Genomic DNA, 17,774 nt, shown 5'->3' on the forward strand with positions numbered 1-17,774 from the left:
CCCACTCCAGCCAAGCTGTTAGTCAATAGTCAATAACCATCTGAAAGTGGAAAAGTGTCTAGGAGCTGTTCCCACATAAAGAGGGAGCTGCAGCGTCCCTCCAGAGTAACCACCGTACTACGGTGGCTAACCCAGTGACTGTGGCAAGAAGCCTTCGGTGACCTCAGGAACTAAAGCCTAGGCTCTCGGTAATGAGTTCTCAAAGGGGACTTTTCAAGACACTGTTGTTTAAAAGTAGAAAAGAGTCACAAAAATAGTTACAGTATGAACTAGATTTAATGAAAGAAAAAGACATAGGAATAGGCATAGGAAAGTTCTAGAGGGGTCTAAAAATAGTGAGTGGACCAACAGAGGGAGAGCAGAAGTCTATACTATTCAACAGATTCAATACCTCTTTTTAAAACCACAAACATGGAGTGTGTGTGTGTGTGTGTGTGTGTGTGTGTGTGTGTGTGTGTGTGTGTGTGTGTGTTAACCTTGATGGTAGGAAGCCAGACCTGACAGACTCATAATTCATAAGAGGTGGAAGAAGATGGAGGAAGCCAGCGCATTTAATTTATAGTGAGTTGAAGGCCAACTGAGTTACAAGTTACCTTGTCTCAAGACGGTAGGCAGTACCTCATGCTCATGTCCCTGACTGAAACACTGACAGACTAAAGACCACAAAGAAAATGAGGAACACAGAAACTCTGAGGCAGGAAGGCGATGTAGGTAGGGGGAGGGGCTTCAGTCTAGGACAAGAGCACAAAAGCACTCACACCCCAGCAAGACCCCGAAGCCCAGGATACAGAGAGGGAATTAGCTGGACAGCTCTTTGTACCTAGCAGGACATTCCCACCTTCAGGGACAACCAGGCTTGTCAGGAGAACCTGATGAAAAGACAGTTGGAACTTGACAAGGATTCCATGACGAGCATGGTGGTACACACCTGCGATTCCAGCACTTGAGATGCTGAGGCAGGAGGAATGCCATGAGTTTCAGAGCAGCCAGGGCTACATACATAGCAAGATCTGTCTCAAGAACAACAACCAAAAAGAGTCAAGCATTGCGGCCCAAGTCTGTAATCTCAGGACTTGGGAATGGGGAAGCAGGAGGAAGAGTTCAAGACCATCTTCAGTCACACAGAGTTCAAGGCCAGTTTTGAGTTTGAAAATCCCAGTTGCTGCTGGATCCCAGTGGCCTGTGTAGAGAGCTCTGAACTGTTTTTGGATGCAATGCATGATGGGGACCCTGAGGGCCAGAGAGCAATTTCTCATTCTCCTTCCCAGAGGCAAGTGGGACACTATAAAGGACATAGGGTCACCAGGAACAGAGGACAACAGCCAGGCCCCTAGAGAAGGTTTGCGGGATCTACCCCAGCTTAGCTTGCAGGGCATGAGCTCTTCTCTTGGTGGAGTGACCAGAGCCAGCACAAAGAAGTGACACTCCTTCCAGAAGCAAATAAAGCTTAAAACCAACATGGGCGGTGCAGCCTAGCACAGGACCTACAGGAGAGCCCAGCAGACGAGGGCTCCACACCACTCCCGAGAAAGAGCCTCTCACAAACAGCCTCGCAGAGCTGGCGCCTTGGCCTGATGCTGCACTGGGAGGTTATCGTGGACAAGGAGGATTCCAGCAGATACCTCTTCCAGACTTGGCGGGAGCCACTCCACACTTGCCTCTCGTCTTATTTGTCCACACTTCCTTCTTTCCTTTCTTCTTTGACTCTTTTTGGTGAGACATCTGAGTGAAGAGAGGGATGGTTTAGCTCTAGTTGATGAAGGAACAACCTGCAGAGCTCAGACATCACATCAGGGCTCGCTCGTGCGCTCTCGCTCTCTCTCTGTCTCTGTCTCTGTCTCTGTCTCCACACACACACACACACACACACACACACAGAGACCTGCACACAGCTCCCACAAGCTCAGCTCAGATTGATGCTTAGAGACCCCAAAGCAGGTCTTGGCCTTGGATTCAAGGGAAACTTCTCTGCCATGTTTTGTTGACGGGAAAAAGCAAGAAAATCTTAAAGATACCTCAAACCCCACAGCTTGTCGGCTGAGGGAAATGAGGAAGCAAACATGACTGGAGGCAACAGAGGGATGCAAGCCACCACTGTCAGCAGCTTAGCAGGGACATTCAGGCAGGAAGTGAGGAGATCTCACCTAAAGGGAAGTAGGATGCTCTCTGTGAGGACATAAGACAAATGCCAACCAATTAAGTGTCAAAGATCTGAGGGCTGAAGAGACCAAGGAACATCTGTGAGGAGGTGCTTTTGCCACTACAGTGATGAGTGAACAGGCACAAAGCTCTCCATAGAGACGTGTACAAACGGGGTGGTGCTCAGAGGTAGAGGGCTTACCCAAGCCTAGCAGGCGTGAGGTCCTCAGTCCACTCCCCGGCATAATAAAAATAATAACAATGAATTTTTTTTCAAGAAGTACAAATTTTACCAAGACGAAAAACTCCAGATTAAATTTGCTGATAACACTGTGAACCTAATCGCAGAGGCTCTTCAACAGCCATGACAATCCTGAAGAATGTTCAGACAGCCAGGTACTGAGACCTCAGGGAAGCAACTGCTACACCGCCTTCCTTCCCAGACTCCGGCTGACAAGAGCTCAGGTGTATCCTGGAAAGAAGCCTTGGCACAGACTAAGGGCAAGAAAAGGATGGAGCTGTCCACTGTGACAGACAGTATGCAGCAATCTCTCATGCACCCCATGCACACAGGTAATGAAAAGCTAAAACTGTACCAGGTTAAGAAGTTTCTGTGACTGCCCCTTGTGTCACCAGGCATGGGTGCAGACCTGTTAGCTTATGGCGCTCTCAGAATGTTCAATTATCCACTCAATGGCAGCCCACCCCTGCAACAACACAGAAGGACTTCAGTTCTTGCACATGCAGGAGGGAACTGCTGTGGTAAAATGTACCAATAATCTCCCTGAACCATGGACAATGAGGTGGTCTGAATAAACATGGCCCACACAGGCCCATAGGGAGTGGCAGTAACAGGAGGTGTAACCCTGTTGGAGTAGGTATGGCCTTGCTGGAGGAAGTGGCTTGTTAGGGGTGGGCTTAGAGCTCTCAGAGGTCAAGCCAGGCCTAGTGGGCTCACTGCCTCTTCCAGATACCTGCGAGTGTAGAGCTCTCGGCTGCTCTCCAGCACCATGTCTGCCAGCACAATGCCATGCTTCCTACTATGACAATGGACTAAACCTCTGAACTGTAAGCCAACCCCTATTAAATGTTTTCCTTTTAAGTCTTGAGATGGTCACGGTATCTCTTTAAGCAATAGAAACCTTAACTAAACAATCCCCATAAGCAAGCTATTCAAGCTCAGAAACACAATGGGATGTTTCCATACCTAAATTTCTCTAGAGTTAAAGAATGTACCAGCTTGAGCTGGTCATCTCAAGGTCAACACCCTCTTGGAATAACACAGCCAATCCACATCTGAGAGAGACCTAAGACATCCCAAACTCCCAGAGCCAAACTGCCGTGTGGAGACCAGAGAGACCAGGATGAACTTCAAAGCAATAGTAATACTTACTGGGACAGATGTCTTTCCTCTCAGAACCTGGCCAGCCCTTCTGTATCTCTATAGAGCTGGGGTGGGGATTCTATGGCCAGAGAAGCTCAACTACAAAGATCCTAGTCCTCAGGAGGACCCAAGGACCAGACACGTCCCCACTTCACCTGGCACATAACCACAGAGTATACCAGGGCCCTCTACTGAGGTGTGCACCTTCTTGGCATTGGAGGATATCGTGGTGGCCATTAGACTTTCCAGGTAGCTCCCAAGGCTGATCCCCTTCACAGTGATGATGGCTTCTTGAGTGAGCATAGTCCTTCAGAAGAGCAGAAGTAAGTGGCTGACCAACCCCGGGAGGGAGGCTCCACCCACCCCGGTTGTTCAGTGTGTCCCAGGATGAGGTGACTCACTTTTCAGGGTTCTCTGGATGAGGCGTGTACACCAACCTCTCATTCACTGACACCAGATTCGTGAGCGTGATCTTTAAAACAAACACACACACATTAAAAGAAAATACCACTGGCTTTAGGGACACCACGGGGCGGCTCCTTTTGATGATGATTATAGATTTCTCCCTACACCTGAGGCAGGATCTACCTTCAAGGTACCCATCCATCACCAAGCCTGTCAGCAGCTGTAGGCTAGAGTCCACTCAGTAGCCAACTTTCCAGCCCTCATGGACTCTCTAAATGCCTAGATGTGATAGGTCCGGGATCTGCACAGAAGCCTTGTCTCCAGTCAGTCCTACTTCCTTCAGCAAACTAACTTACTGTTTGTCTTTTCTATTAAAACCGACCTAGAGCCAGTGAGATAGCTCAGCAAATAAAGGCGCTTGCCACATGGGCCTACCAACATGAGTTTGATTCCTGGAACCCACTTAAAGAAGAAAGGAGAGAACTGACTTCATAAAGCTGTCTCCTGACCTCCACATGCATTCAGTGGCATGCTCACATACAGTAATAAAAATTAAAAATAAAAAAAAACTACCTAAAAAAAATGCCTCTAGACTATCATGGTGAGCAGAGCTCGCTACGGCACTACGACGTTCCATTTGTGTGTGGCTAATGAATGCCCAGGATGCAGACTGAAGAATGGCACCAGGGAAACAGGAACGACGTTAACACACAGTTGTCTCTTCAAAGAGAGAGATGCATAACCTGTTTTCCGCCTAGAAGGCTGGGAGCCGATACAGTTAATAGCCTGGTGACTTTTGTGCTGTCTGTGGCACTGACTACACAGGATCCTCCTCCTCCTCATCTTGAGCTTGTTTTTCTCAGTCAGACCACTAGAACCTATCCTTACGGACAATGTCACTTGTTCTTTACAAAGAGATCCGACGTAGTCCTGTCTTAAGCTTTGTCGTGCATTGAGTTCATTACCACTGGAAAACCTCACCAAGTTGTGCTGTGCTAAATATGTCTCAAACTACCTGGGGTCAGACTCTCAAAGTTTGAACCAATACCAGCTACTGAGTTCTGTTGAACCCAACTGCCTTCTTGTCCCCCGGGATTATCACTTCTGGCTGTGGTGTGCCAGCCACCTCACACTCCACCACTGTGACTCAGGACAGACTGGGTTTGATCATGGCTGTTGCTTTATCTAACTGTTCACACTTTGTGAAAATTGTGTGCACTTCCGTCTCATTCTTCATCCTATTTGTATTAATACAAGAAAACAACACATTGCATAACATTCAAATCAGGGTAAGAAGTGGCTAATCCCACACTAGGAAGATCTGGCGTTCCAGGTCAGCCTGGTCTATGTACTTAGACCCTGTATCAAATTAAATAAAATTTAAAAAATCAGCATAAACATTTCTGATTCCTCAAATATTTATATCTTTGTGGTAGAGACATTCTAAATATTTTCTTTTAGTTCTTTTAATACACACACACACACACACACACACACACATACACACAGAGTTAGCTGGGCATGGTGACACACATCTGAAGGATATCTGTGAGTTCCAAGCCAGCCTGGTCTTCATAGCAAGTGCTAGGCCAGCTGGAGCTACATGGTGAGACCCTGTCTTATGATTACGATTACGATTATTATTATTTATAAAATACACTTCCTAAAAACAAGCGGGCTCAGAGCGAGCAAAAGGCAAGCTGGAAGTACGGTTTCAGGGAGGCGTTACGCACCATCGGGGAGCAACATTAAGCACCTTCTCATCCTAGACCACTGCTTACATTGGTGGAACACAGCTCCATTTTCCTGGCAGCGGGATCCACGACAGAGCGCTCTTTGATGTACGTCAAGGTCCTGTTGGCTCCCAAAATCTAAGAGACGAAAGAGTAGAGCACCATGCTAAGGACCAGTTATGCATTTCCTTACAACAAACCCTCTATGGATTCAAAGACGGGCAGAGAGATCAATCCCCCAGCAGATATTAGAAAGTGGAGCTAAGAGTTTAGAACATGAGAACGTTTGGGGTTGGGGATTTAGCTCAGTGGTAGAGCGCTTGCCTAGGAAGCACAAGGCCCTGGGTTCGGTCCCCAGCTCCAAAAAAAAAAAAAAAAGAACCAAAAAAAAAAAAAAAAAAAGAGAACGTTTCGACAAAACTTGAACCAGGGAAACCTGAGATCCGAGGAAAGAGGCTCCCTGCCGACAGTTTTGAAGGCAAGAATCGGCCTGCGGGAATGGTTTCCACATCCTACACACAATCCAGGAGTGGCAAAGGAGCCCCATGGAGACCCTGGGGCTATACAAGGGCCTGCACTTGGAGTAGAGAGAAGGTCTACATTCTCACAGCTCTCCACCCGACCCCATCCCACCCCCATTTTTGGCTCTAAAAGCGAGTATAGGCTGAGTTGTGTCTACCTGAAGTGCACATGTAAAAGGTGTAACTGCAAACGTGGGATTCTGCGCCTTCACATGTGTCACTGAAGAAAGGTCACCCAGCTCACCTAACCCAGGGGGACTAGCGTCCTTCCCAGACAACAGAATGGGATCCATGGACAGTCTAAGGAGAAGGGGGGAGGGGCTGCAGGGACCCACTCTACCCAGCCATTTGTAGCATCCGACCACAGTAAGTGCCTGCGGCCACCCAGGGAACACGCAGGGAATTCTCACCGCACGCACGAGGCCAGGCAGCCCCCATTCGGTGCTGAGCAGGCGTAGGCTGTGCAGGCGCCCATAGCCATCCACGCTGCGCTCCAGCACATCCACACCCACCACGCACGGGTTCATCGGGTTAGGGTACTTCCGCATGGCTGCCTTGATCACCGTGTCCCAGGGATGGCTGTCAAGAGAACACAATCATATAGGAAGTGGTCCTGGGGCTCAGGTTCCTGTGTTTACTCCGGCCAGGCTGTCCTGGGTGCCGTCTAAACCCGTGTCTTCTGGCCGGGGGTCCAGGGGCGCTGCGAGGGGTGTCTGTACTGAGGCTACACGGGTTCATCAAGCTTAGTTGATCTCTGGCTTTTCCTGTCCAGGTCCTCCTCCTGTCCACGGAGGCAGAAACCTTTTGTGGGCACTTCTCAGTGAGACCAGCTCCCTATTTGCACCTCGCTGCAGTCCTTAATGCAGGATGGCCCCTGATGTCCCGTTGGGTTCATGGCCTTACCTAGGATGGCCTGGCTATCCGGCAGAATACCAAGGAATCTTAAGGATGTCCCGAGAACTCCCCAAGGTATCCCTTGAAGAGTCACACTTCTCTAAGTCAGAGCTTAGAGCTAAAGGGTGAAGAACTTTCCTCCTAATAATTTACCTCTTGCTCTCAGAGATGCCAAAGCCTCAAACAGCAGCCTACTCCTGTCCAGAGCAATGCCCTTGGTTAGGATGGACCTAACCTCAGACCTCAGACCCCTGAGATGGAGCCAAGTTAAAGGAGCCATCCTTCCAGATGTTCAACATGGCTTCCCCATTGCTGAGAACTACTGTCAGGTCAGCTAGCCTTCCCTCCCTTCCTCTTACCTGTCCTGGAAGTCTCCCTTGCAAAGAGGAGTGTATCACCACCATGCCATCATCTCTCTTTCTGACTCAGACTCAACGGATAAACAACTTGTTTACTTGCAGCAAAATAACCACAGAAGTTATTGTAGATATGTGTAAGTTGTAAATTGTATTTTGTTGTTGGATTTTTGGATTTCAAGACAGGGTTTCTTTGTGTAGTCCTAACTGTCCTGGAACTTCCTTTGTAGACCAGGCTGGCCTTGATATATGTACCTGCCTCTGCCTCCTTAGTGCTGGTATTAAAGTGTGCTCCTCCACCACCACCTGGCTGTGTTGTGTTTTATCCTCATGTTTATATGTGTACCCATGTGTGTCTGGTACCCATGGAGGCTAAGAGAGTATCAGATCCCCCGAACAGGAGTTACCTGCTGAGAGCTGTCCCTAAAGCTATGTCTAAGGTGACAAAACCCAGCCCCAGCCTTCATCCCAGCAGGGAAGCAGAGGCAGACAGAAGAGATCTGGATTTGAGGGTAGCCTGGTTATAGAGCAAGTTCCAAACAACCAAGGCCACATAGAGAAACTGTGTATGGAAAAACAAAAACTAAAATTAAGCAGCAAATTCTAGGCACAAAGTGCACCCACTGGCTAAGAAAACAGTACTATACAGCCAGCGTGCAAACCTCGTAGCATTAGGAGCTGAGAATGGCACGGCTGGCTTTAGGCATCTGAGCTGTTCGTGGAGGGGCTGCTGCTCATCAGCCTGCAGGAAGAAGCTACAAGGGCACAAAGCTCTCTCTGGCAGATAAGAAGCTGAACGGAGGCCAATCTCCAGAGGCAAAGTCCCAGCTACACAGAGACTGGGGTGACTGTGACCTATCCCAAAGGAAGGGAGGCTTCTGCCAACCCCCATTCCAGAATGGTCCCAAGCATCCATAGCAAGGTCTGCCTGGAACAACGAAGCAATGGGAGGACTAATTCTGGCTTCTGTGCTGTATTATAGTTATTTGAAGGAAGAGAACAGAGAGAGACAAAAAGAGGGAGAGAATGTATACGAATTATTTGATTATATATATTCAAGGGGATCTGTTGGATTGGCTTACATGATCCAATCTAGGTAGCCCCCACAGTGGCTGTCTCACTGGAGAGGCTGAGAGGCTGGTACCTGCTCAGCCCGCAGGGCTGATCCCAGCAGTCCCCATCTGGTGCTGAATGCCTGGAGGACAACTAGAGAGCTGCTGGTCTTCAAGGCATTGGAATCTTGAAGAACTGGTCCTAATGTCGATGTCCATGGAGGAATACCATAGCGACAGGAAGGATGAACTTGCCAGCAGGAGTGAGAGCAAGCAGACAGAATTCGAAGCTCCCCCTTTCCATGTCCTTTGATCTGTGTAGCCATCAGAAGATGCTTCTCACCCTTGTGGTGTGTCTTCCGCTTCAAGTCATCTGGTCAAGAAAGTCCCTCGAAGGAGTGTTCAGTAGCTTACACTTCAGTTGACCTGAGGTCCAGTAAATTCGGCAATGAAGACTCATCGCACATGCTAAGGAGTGAGAGTGTCTAAGGGAGAAAGAAGCCCAGGCAATAGCAGGGTGGTAGAAACCAGTGTCCAAGATCTGCCTAAATCAGCCAGGCGGTGGTGGCACAGGCCTTTGATCCCAGCAGAGGCAGAGACAGGCAGACCTCTGTGAGTTCAAGGCCAGCCTGGTTTACAGAGCAAGTTCCATTACAGCCAAGACTACAAAAGAGAAGGCCAGTCATGAAAAACAAGACAAAAACCAAATCAAAACAAACAAACAAACAAATGATTTGTCTAAGTCATTTAGTAAAAAGGCCAAGGTGCGAATACAACATAGAATCAATCGCGCTATGAGAGGAAGTTAGCCCAGAAGATTCACCAAGGATCCAGGATTCTGCTCTTCCCACTCTTGCTTATTTCTGGAAGTTGTAGGTTTGGAGGTTAAGAGGCAGTCACAGGACTAAAAGCTCAGCTCTATCCTACCTCCAGTGGGTTCTGCAGAGCGTGGGCTGCACCCTGGGGGTTCTGGACCTGGCTGTCACAATGTGACTGGGACAGTACTAGCTTTTACCATATCAATATTTCTACTGATGACTCTTAGAGCAGTAGGGGAAAGTACTGGGCTCTCCCAGCAACGCAGGCCAGGCTCCAAACCACAGCCTGGCCACACCGCTGCTCACACACGCACTTAGCGAAACAACTCAGGAGTAGGTGATGAAATGGTAAAGTGGTTAATCTGATCATCACTTGACCCTGAGGACTCTTCTCTTTGACAATCTGCAAGAGAACAGGAAGCGTGCCAGAAATATCTGCGCAGGACAAGCCGATCTCCGGCTGCCCCGGGTATGTCAGGCAGCTGTTCTGTCGAGAGCTCACACAACAAGCTGCCTCTCAACACCCCTGCTTGCCCTTGCAGGAACAATGCACAAACTGTTCGCTCAGATTTGGGGACTTGGCGGGTGTTTTCTGGGAAGTGAAGAGAGCGAGCCTGTCACTTTAAGGCAAACATCTTTAGTGTTCGTTGTCCAAAGATAAAACCTGGGCTTCTGAATGAAAGCTGGAATCTTAGGAAACTTGTATCCATTACCATGAGCATGACCAGCCCACACTACAAACCTGGGGGGATCACACACCCCCACAGGACGGATGCACCACTTTCTGGTCACGCTGTTCTCAGTCACAGCAACAGAAACCCTAACTGAGGTCAGACATATTCATGTTTTACAACTCCTTATCTGTGTGATGCTGGACTCTACCCATACACCCCAACAAAGGCCATACATTACAAAACACCAGATACAGGCGTAGATAAGAGAGTCAAACTACAGAAATACAGGAATCGTGGATATTATTTTTAAAGTACCAGAGTCTCCCAATTTCTGCAAAATAGTTATGTTTTTTTTTTTTTTTAATTGTTGACAGAGGGTCTCATATATACTCAGCTGACCTTGAACTCCTGATTTTCCTGCCTCTACCTCCCAACTGCTGGGACTACAGGCATGTACCATTAAGTCAAGCTTTTGGGGTTGGAGACTGAACCCAGAATTCATGCATTCAAGGCAAACATCCATCATCCTCATCCCAATTTTTATTCTAAGTTGTATAGTAGTAAGTAGTAAAGGCTTAAAACCAGGCATGATGGCACACTCAGGAAACGGACACAGAAGCATCAGGAATTCAAAGTCATCCTTAGCTCCACAGTGAGGACAGCCTGGGCTACATGAAACCCTGTGTCCAAAACCAAAAGGGAGCAGGGTTATTATTGTTTAATGTAAAGAATTAATATTGTAAAGTTTCAATTACAATTTCTAATGGTAATATATAGTTAGTTGGTTCTTTTTTAAGATAGGGTCTCTGTATGCTTTAAGACCCTTCCTCCTAAATGCTGGGGTTACAGGCTGTGACACTATACCTGGCTCTCTGATATAGTAATTAATATAAGATATAATCAAATAAACAAAACTGAGGGCCTCAATATCTCCAAGATTCAGTCTATGGCCACTTGTCTCTGTGCCTGTGACAAGGCAGAACACAATGACAAAGACCATGAAGAGATGGCTCGGGGGTTAACAGCACTGACTGCTCTTCCAGAGGTCCTGAGTTCAAATCCCAGCAAACACATGGTGGCTCACAACCATCTGTAATGGGATCTGATGCCTCTTCTGGTGTGTCTGAAGACAGCTACAGTGAATCTATATACATAAAATTAAATAAACAGATAAATATATTTTAAAAAAGAACAAAGTAGTAAAATATTTTTTGACCCATTGATAAGATATAATTGCCCACTTAAACATACAAAGCCCGGTACCATCCATCCCTTGAAAACATTAATAACAACCTGTAAATACACAGAGCAGAATCTTAACATCACCTGCCATGGCTTCTCCCCTCTCTCCAAGTAAAATATTTTTTAAAAGACCATGGAGTACAGAGGAGCAGCTCCCCTCAAGACAGAGAGAGCAGAAAGGAATAAGAGAAGAAGTGAGGGCCAAGGCACACCTCAGGGGACTCCCTCAAACAAGATCCCAGCTTACATGGGTCCACCATTTCCCATTCTCAATGTAGGAGATCAATATTAGGTCAGAGAGCTCACGAACTCATCTCCTTTGACAGTGGTTCTCAATCTGTGGGTCACGACCTCTTTGGGGGTCATAGATCAGACATCCTGCATATCAGATATTTACATTACAATTCATAACAGTAGCAAAACTAGTTAGGAAGCAGCAATGAAAAGAATTTTATGGTTGGCGGTCACCACAACACGAGGAACTGTATTAAAGGGTTGCAGGATTGGAAGGTTCAAAGCCACTGTATAGAAATATCCTAGTAAGAGCACCAGTGGAAGAGGAAGCCCTGGGTCCTGCTAAGACTGAACCCCCAGTGAACTAGACAGTTGGGGGAGGCGGCAATAGGGGGAGGGTGGGGGGGAACACCCATAAGGAAGGGAGGGGGGGGATGTTTGCCCGGAAACAGGAAAGGAATAACACTCGAAATGTATATAAGAAATATTCAAGTTAATAATAATAAAAAAAAAAAAAAAAAAAAAAGAAAAGCTCTTGCAAACATACTCAGAGGCATGCCCTACCAATCTCCAGGTGTCTCTCAATCCAAGATAACAGTATTGGCCATCACAGGCCGTAAGTACAGAACAAGCACATGTGTCCTTTCATAAGACAGGGCAAATTATCGCATTCATAAGGTAGATTATACAGCTAGTGTAATCAACGTATATGTACATCAACTTATATCCATATGTATCAGCTTAGAGCTCAAAAACACACATGATTGGAGGAAAAAGAAACTGCCAAAAGATCCTTGCGGGATGGTGTCGGGGATCCCTATTTGGGAAAAACAAACCACATTATGCGGATTTACACATAAGCATACACGTATGTGATGGCGTGGATGCTGGCATGTTTACCATGTGTCAGCATGTTTTCGACATTTGCCATCTCAGTTGCCTTTGTTGAAAAGAAAAAGAAGAGATAAAACTGAGGAGAGGGGGGGTTGGGGATTTAGCTCAGTGGTAGAGCGCTTGCCTAGCAAGCACAAGGCCCTGGGTTCGGTCCCCAGCTCTGAAAAAAAGAAAAAAAAAAAAACTGAGGAGAGGGTAAAGTGGACATTTTCTGCCTCTCTGGAAGGTTACCTCTTTCCCAGCTCCTCACTAGGAAGCAAGCTAGCTGTAAGTTTTTCTCAAAGCCCCACTACCATGAGTGGGTGCTGATGGCCTGCCAGAGTCTACTGCTGCCCTTATTCTGGAGGGGCATCTGGTCTCCCTGTGAGTTCCTCCCCGTGAGCAGTGCCAGGGTCAGGCACTGGCAGGGGACCTGGGACATAAAACAAAGAACCAGCACATGCTAGCCACCACATGGGTGAGCCTCGATGATGATGATGATGATGATGACGACGACGACGACGACGACGACGACAATAATGCTTATCACAAGACACCAGACACAGGAAAGCACTTATGATGTTGATTATTTATATAAAATATCCAGGAGAAAAATCTACAGGAACAGATCAGTGGTTCCCCGGGGCAGGAATGGCGAGGGAGTACATAAAGTTCAGTATATCTTTAGACGATAACAGGAATGTTCTAAAACTGGACCACCACAGTGATGACTGCACAATCTGCAAAAAACTAAAAACGACAAAAACCAATTTCTGTAACTATACTAAAAATTAGTCAACTATATAATATATTTAAAAAGTTTTTCTCATGTTCTCTTTCACATGTATGAGGGTGAGTGCTGTGCGTGGGGTGTGCATGCCTGTGGAGGCCCGAGACCGATGCAGAGATCCTGTTACCCCTTTTCACTGAGGCAGGGCAGTCCTGCCAGCTGGCTTGCTCCAGGCATCCCCATCTCCATCTAACCAAGCTAGAATCACAGGCCAGCCGCTCCAATCACTGAGTTGCCTGAGTTCTGGAGATCTGAACTACAGCCCTCACGCACTCATGGCAAAGACTAACCAGTGAGCCATCTCCCCAGCCCAGAACTGTACAATACACTTTTAAGTGGATGACTTGGGGCCAACAAGATGGATCGGCTGCTAAAGATGTCTGCTGTCAAACCTCGAAATCTCAGTTGGATCTCCTGATCCACAAGGTAGGAGCTGAGAACCGAATCCCCCATGTTATCTTGACAGCAGCTTGCGCGCAAGTGCATGCACACGCACACACACACACACACACACACACACACACACACACACACACCACACACACACACACATTAATTAAATGTCATTTTAAAATTATTAAAAAGAGCCAACCTCGGTGTCACATGTATTTAATCCCAGCACTGGGGAGGCAGAGGCAAGCAGATCTATGTGAGCTCGGGGCCCTCCTGGTCTAAGGCCACAGAGTGAAACCCTATCTCAAAAAAAGAAAAATAATCTCCCCCAAACACACACACATTAAAATGAGTGGTAACACATTACAGATTACAAAATGTAAATAATAATGATTTTAAAAAAAGAGAATGGAAGCCGCAAAAATGGTCAAAATTGTCAACAGTGATTTTCCAGTGGCAGTCAACATTTCAGGACCCTTAGGGTAACTCTCAGCCGGCCCAAGTCAATACTCTTGGCATCTCGGCATTTGATGACTTTCTACCCGTCTCTGCCTCTGGCCCGTACAAATCACGTCTGAATCTTGGGAAAACCTTCAGAAAGCCTGCCAACTTTTCCAAAAATCTACATACCACCCGTCTAAGGTTCCATATTTAAAAGGGATTTTTTTTTCTAAAGGCGGATGCTAAAGTTCAGTGATGGAACACTTTTCTAGCAAGCTCGAAACACTGGGTCGGGGCCCAGCACCATCGAAAAATAAAAATAAAGAAGCCAGAAGTTCTGAAGCCAGGTGGTCAATTTTTATTAGAAATTTTACACTTTAAAGGACAATGGACGACAGTTCTGTTTCATGCAGTCTCTTCACGTCCACCCCCGCTCGGAACGAAAAGCTTCTCTAATCGGGATCAGAAAGTCTCAAAAATCCTTTGAAAAGATATCAAAACACTGGATGACACGCTGGAAGGCGCCCCAAGGGTCGGGGGAGCACTCGAGGCAGTTCGCAGTCTCCCTGGGGGCTTGGAGGCGTCCGTGCGCACAACGTATTCAGGACCAAACGCCCCAAATGCCTTCCTCGTGTCTAGATTTCTCGGGGGAGCCTAAGTCCCTCGGGCACCGTGGGTGACACCCGCTGCAAGGGGAGCTGGCCGTAGGCCGCTGCCCTACTCGGGATGGATCGCGACGACCCGGCGCAGCTCGCAGTCGGTACAAACCGGCTGAGGATGAGGAGGCCTCCCCACGCACCTGACACCCGGCTCCTCGCCCCGGCAGGACCCCGGCCCCGGAGCCGCTGCGGGTCCCGGCTCCCCGCCCCTCCCCGAGGCCGCACGGCTATGGCCACGTCCGCGCATTTCCCAGCGCAGCCCTCCGATCGCTCACCCGAACACGTGCTCCGAGCTCCAGATCTTCATCGCCGCAGCCGCCCGCCCAGGGCGCGAGTTCGGCGCTCTGCGGGATGCTGCGCGGCGCCGTGGGGGCGGGGCGCCCGCTGTACCGCCTCCCCCGTCACGTGGTCCGGACTGCGGCGGCTAAAAATAGGGAAGTGGGAGGCGAGTGGTACCCAGAGCGGCGCTGCCGCAGGGACATTCGCGAGTGCGCAGCCACAAACCGCAGCTCTGGGTTCTTTGACGCTGCCCAAATCACGGCCCTGCCCTTTCCAACCACACGCGAACGTCGTGGACAAACTAGAATTGCCAATTCAAAACAAAGTCTGGGTATTGAATAAGCTTAACACCCCAATCCTATCAAAGCCCGTCACAGGCAACCCACCAGAGAGGCTACAAAGACGGAGCTCTCCTGCTAAGAAACAGAAGTAGCCAGTTCTGCGAACGCTTTTTACATGAACAATATATTATGGGGCTGCCCCGAAAGGGTTGGGGACAAAAAGAGACTTCGTCCTAAAGTTATTAGTAATTATTACATTTATCCTGGAGACACAAAACAGTTCTCGCCTCGAGGGGAGTAAGACCCAGTTTATTTTTGAGCTAAATATGAGAGATCATGATTCAGGAACAAGGATTGAGGTTTCCCTGAAAGGCAGGACCCACAGCGGATGTGGTTACTTATGTGAGCCTGAATTAGTTTCAGAACAAAGAAAATCACAAATCGTGGCATTTACCAAGTCAGCAGGGACCAGGGCAACTAGGGAACTCTAGGCCTGTAGGGCTATAGGCCTCAGATGTTAACATTCTTAGCATTTGGATTGGTAAAAAGTCAGTGTAGGGGTTGGGGATTTAGCTCAGTGGTAGAGCACTTGCCTAGCAAGCGCAAGGCCCTGGGTTCGGTCCCCAGCTCTGAAAAAAAGAAAAAAGAAAAAAAAAGTCAGTGTGAAGGTTCTGATAGGCAAGGATATTTGGTCAGATACACGGGTATGCAATGAATTGTCTTCAGAGGGACTGAAAACCAGGCTACTGGGTTGGTATGGCAGCCCACACATAATCTAAGTTCACTGGAGGTAGATATGGAATCTAGCAAGCAAGATGGCTAGCTAGACTAAGAAGCTACAGTTTAGCAAGAGATTACATACATACATGCATACATACATGCCGACACACGCACCATGTGCCCACACACATGCAAATAGGAGCATAAACATCACACACAAACACAAACGAAAAAGAAAAATTTAAAAAGGACTAAAAATCGCTCCAGATAATTTGGCTCTAATCAGCAACATTTTAACTCTCCGTAAGCACTAAGTTCAGTCAGTCCGCCTTGGAGTCTTTAACAAGGTGTGGCTTTTCTTTTCCCTGGGAACTTCAGAAAAATAGATTGATCATAAATTAGGCTGGCAGGGTGGCTTGTGTTTATAATCCCAGCACTTAGTAGGGTAGAGAAAGACCAGGAGTGAGAGGCCAGGTTGGACCACATAACAAGTGTTAAATGCGAAGTAAGATGTGCCAGCCGTGGTGTGGCCTGGTGTAAACTGAGCTTAGCAGGGCACACCTCACCTGGGACATCTTCAGCTATAGATGGAGTCTGCGACCTGGACAGCACAAAATCTTGTCAAGACAAACAGAGGCAACAAACATACAAAAAAAAAAAAAAAAAAAAAAAAAAAGAGTAAAAAGAGGTTGGGAATATATCTTAGAGGTGAAGCAACTGCCTAGAATGAGCAACACGCATGGCTCAATTCCCCGAATAGGAGACAAATATCAGAAATTCAGCACCTCTTTCGGACACGAGGTATACCTGCAAATTGAAATCTCGTGGCCTCTGAAGTCATCCTCTGATCCTAGGGAAAAGGAAGCTCTCTATCTTTGATGTCACCATTTCAAAGGAATGGCTTCAAAATCTTTGAGAAAGACTGGCCCTGGTGGGTTAAAACTGAAAGGGTTTGATTTAACTCCCTGCAAACGCGTGCATGCATTTCAAGAAGCGAAGGCCTCTGCTGCCAAGGGTGGCTGCATTCAGAGGCTGGAAGATCATCGGGAGTCTAAGCTGAGACGGCCCTGAGCTGTGCGAGACCCTGGCTTAAAAGCAAACATTGGCTCAGTGGTTAAAAGCACTTTCTAAGGCTGGAGAGGTGGCTCAGTGGTTAAGAGAACAGACTCCTCTTCCAGAGGTCCTGAGTTCAAATCCCAGCAACCACATGGTGGCTCACAACCATCTGTAGTGGAATCTGATGCCCTCTTCTGGTGTGTCTGAGGACAGCGACAGTGTACTCACATAAAAAATAAATAAATCTTAGGAAGGTTTTAAAGTAAAGAAAGAAAAAAAGAAAAGAAAAGCACTTTATGTAAACCTTGAATTTTCTCCTCTGGTCTCACAGTGGACGGAGAGAACGAACTCCTGAAAGTTGTCCTCTGACCTCACGCCTACCACAGCAAACCTGCTCTCATATACTCACAATTAAGATAAAAATCAAGCTGGGTGTGGTGGTGCACAGCCACATCTCAGTATTTTGGGGGAGGATCAGGAATTAAGTCAACCTAAGCTACATAGTGAGTTCAAGGCCAGCTTGGGATACAAGAGACCCTGACTCTAACGGGGAGGTGTGCGATTACAAGTTTTCTAAAATAAATCCCCTAAGAAAGATAAAATGGGGGCTGGAGAGATGGCTCAGCGGTTAAGAGCACCCGACTGCTCTTCCAGAGGTCATGAGTTCAATTCCCAGCAACCACATGGTGGCTCACAACCATCTGTAAAGAGATCTGATGCCCTCTTCTGGTGTATCTGAAGACAGCTACAGTGTACTTATATGTAATAAATAAATAAATCTTTAAAAAAAAAAAAAAAAAAAAAAAAAAAAAAAAAAAGAAAGATAAAAT

General features: G+C 47.4%; 1 protein-coding gene across 3 annotated transcripts; it reads right to left on the reverse strand.

The window, feature by feature from the left end:
• Positions 1 to 1,382: 1,382 nt before the first annotated feature.
• Positions 1,383 to 15,114, reverse strand: Prelid3a (PRELI domain containing 3A). 3 transcript variants are annotated; one of them, XR_004385879.1, is made up of 7 exons: positions 14,884 to 15,113; positions 6,593 to 6,761; positions 5,710 to 5,799; positions 3,925 to 3,995; positions 3,728 to 3,830; positions 2,736 to 2,846; positions 1,383 to 1,722 (listed from the first exon to the last, which is right to left on the reverse strand). XR_004385879.1 is itself a non-coding variant. In XM_032885706.1 (6 exons), the coding sequence occupies exons 1-6, from the start codon at positions 14,913 to 14,915 to the stop codon at positions 2,793 to 2,795; spliced, it is 519 nt and encodes a 172-aa protein (XP_032741597.1). In that variant the 5' UTR covers positions 14,916 to 15,113; the 3' UTR covers positions 2,114 to 2,792. The 3 variants fall into 3 exon arrangements, 1 of the variants encoding a protein (XP_032741597.1); XR_004385880.1 differs by lacking the exon at positions 1,383 to 1,722 and adding an exon at positions 2,114 to 2,634 and having other exon boundaries at positions 14,884 to 15,114; XM_032885706.1 differs by lacking the exon at positions 1,383 to 1,722 and having other exon boundaries at positions 2,114 to 2,846.
• Positions 15,115 to 17,774: the final 2,660 nt, after the last annotated feature.

This window comes from Rattus rattus, chromosome 15 (assembly GCF_011064425.1).
Source record: "Rattus rattus isolate New Zealand chromosome 15, Rrattus_CSIRO_v1, whole genome shotgun sequence".
Classification (NCBI taxonomy): domain Eukaryota; kingdom Metazoa; phylum Chordata; class Mammalia; order Rodentia; family Muridae; genus Rattus; species Rattus rattus.

Coding starts and splice junctions, on each gene's coding strand:
- Prelid3a (XM_032885706.1), bottom strand. CDS start 14,915: ATGAAGATCTGGAGCTCGGAGCACGTGTTCGG. Junction 5,800..6,592: donor TGCCTGGCCTCGTGCGTGCG/GTGAGAATTCCC, acceptor TTCGTCTCTTAG/ATTTTGGGAGCCAACAGGAC. Junction 3,996..5,709: donor TGGAGCTGTGTTCCACCAAT/GTAAGCAGTGGT, acceptor TTTGTTTTAAAG/ATCACGCTCACGAATCTGGT.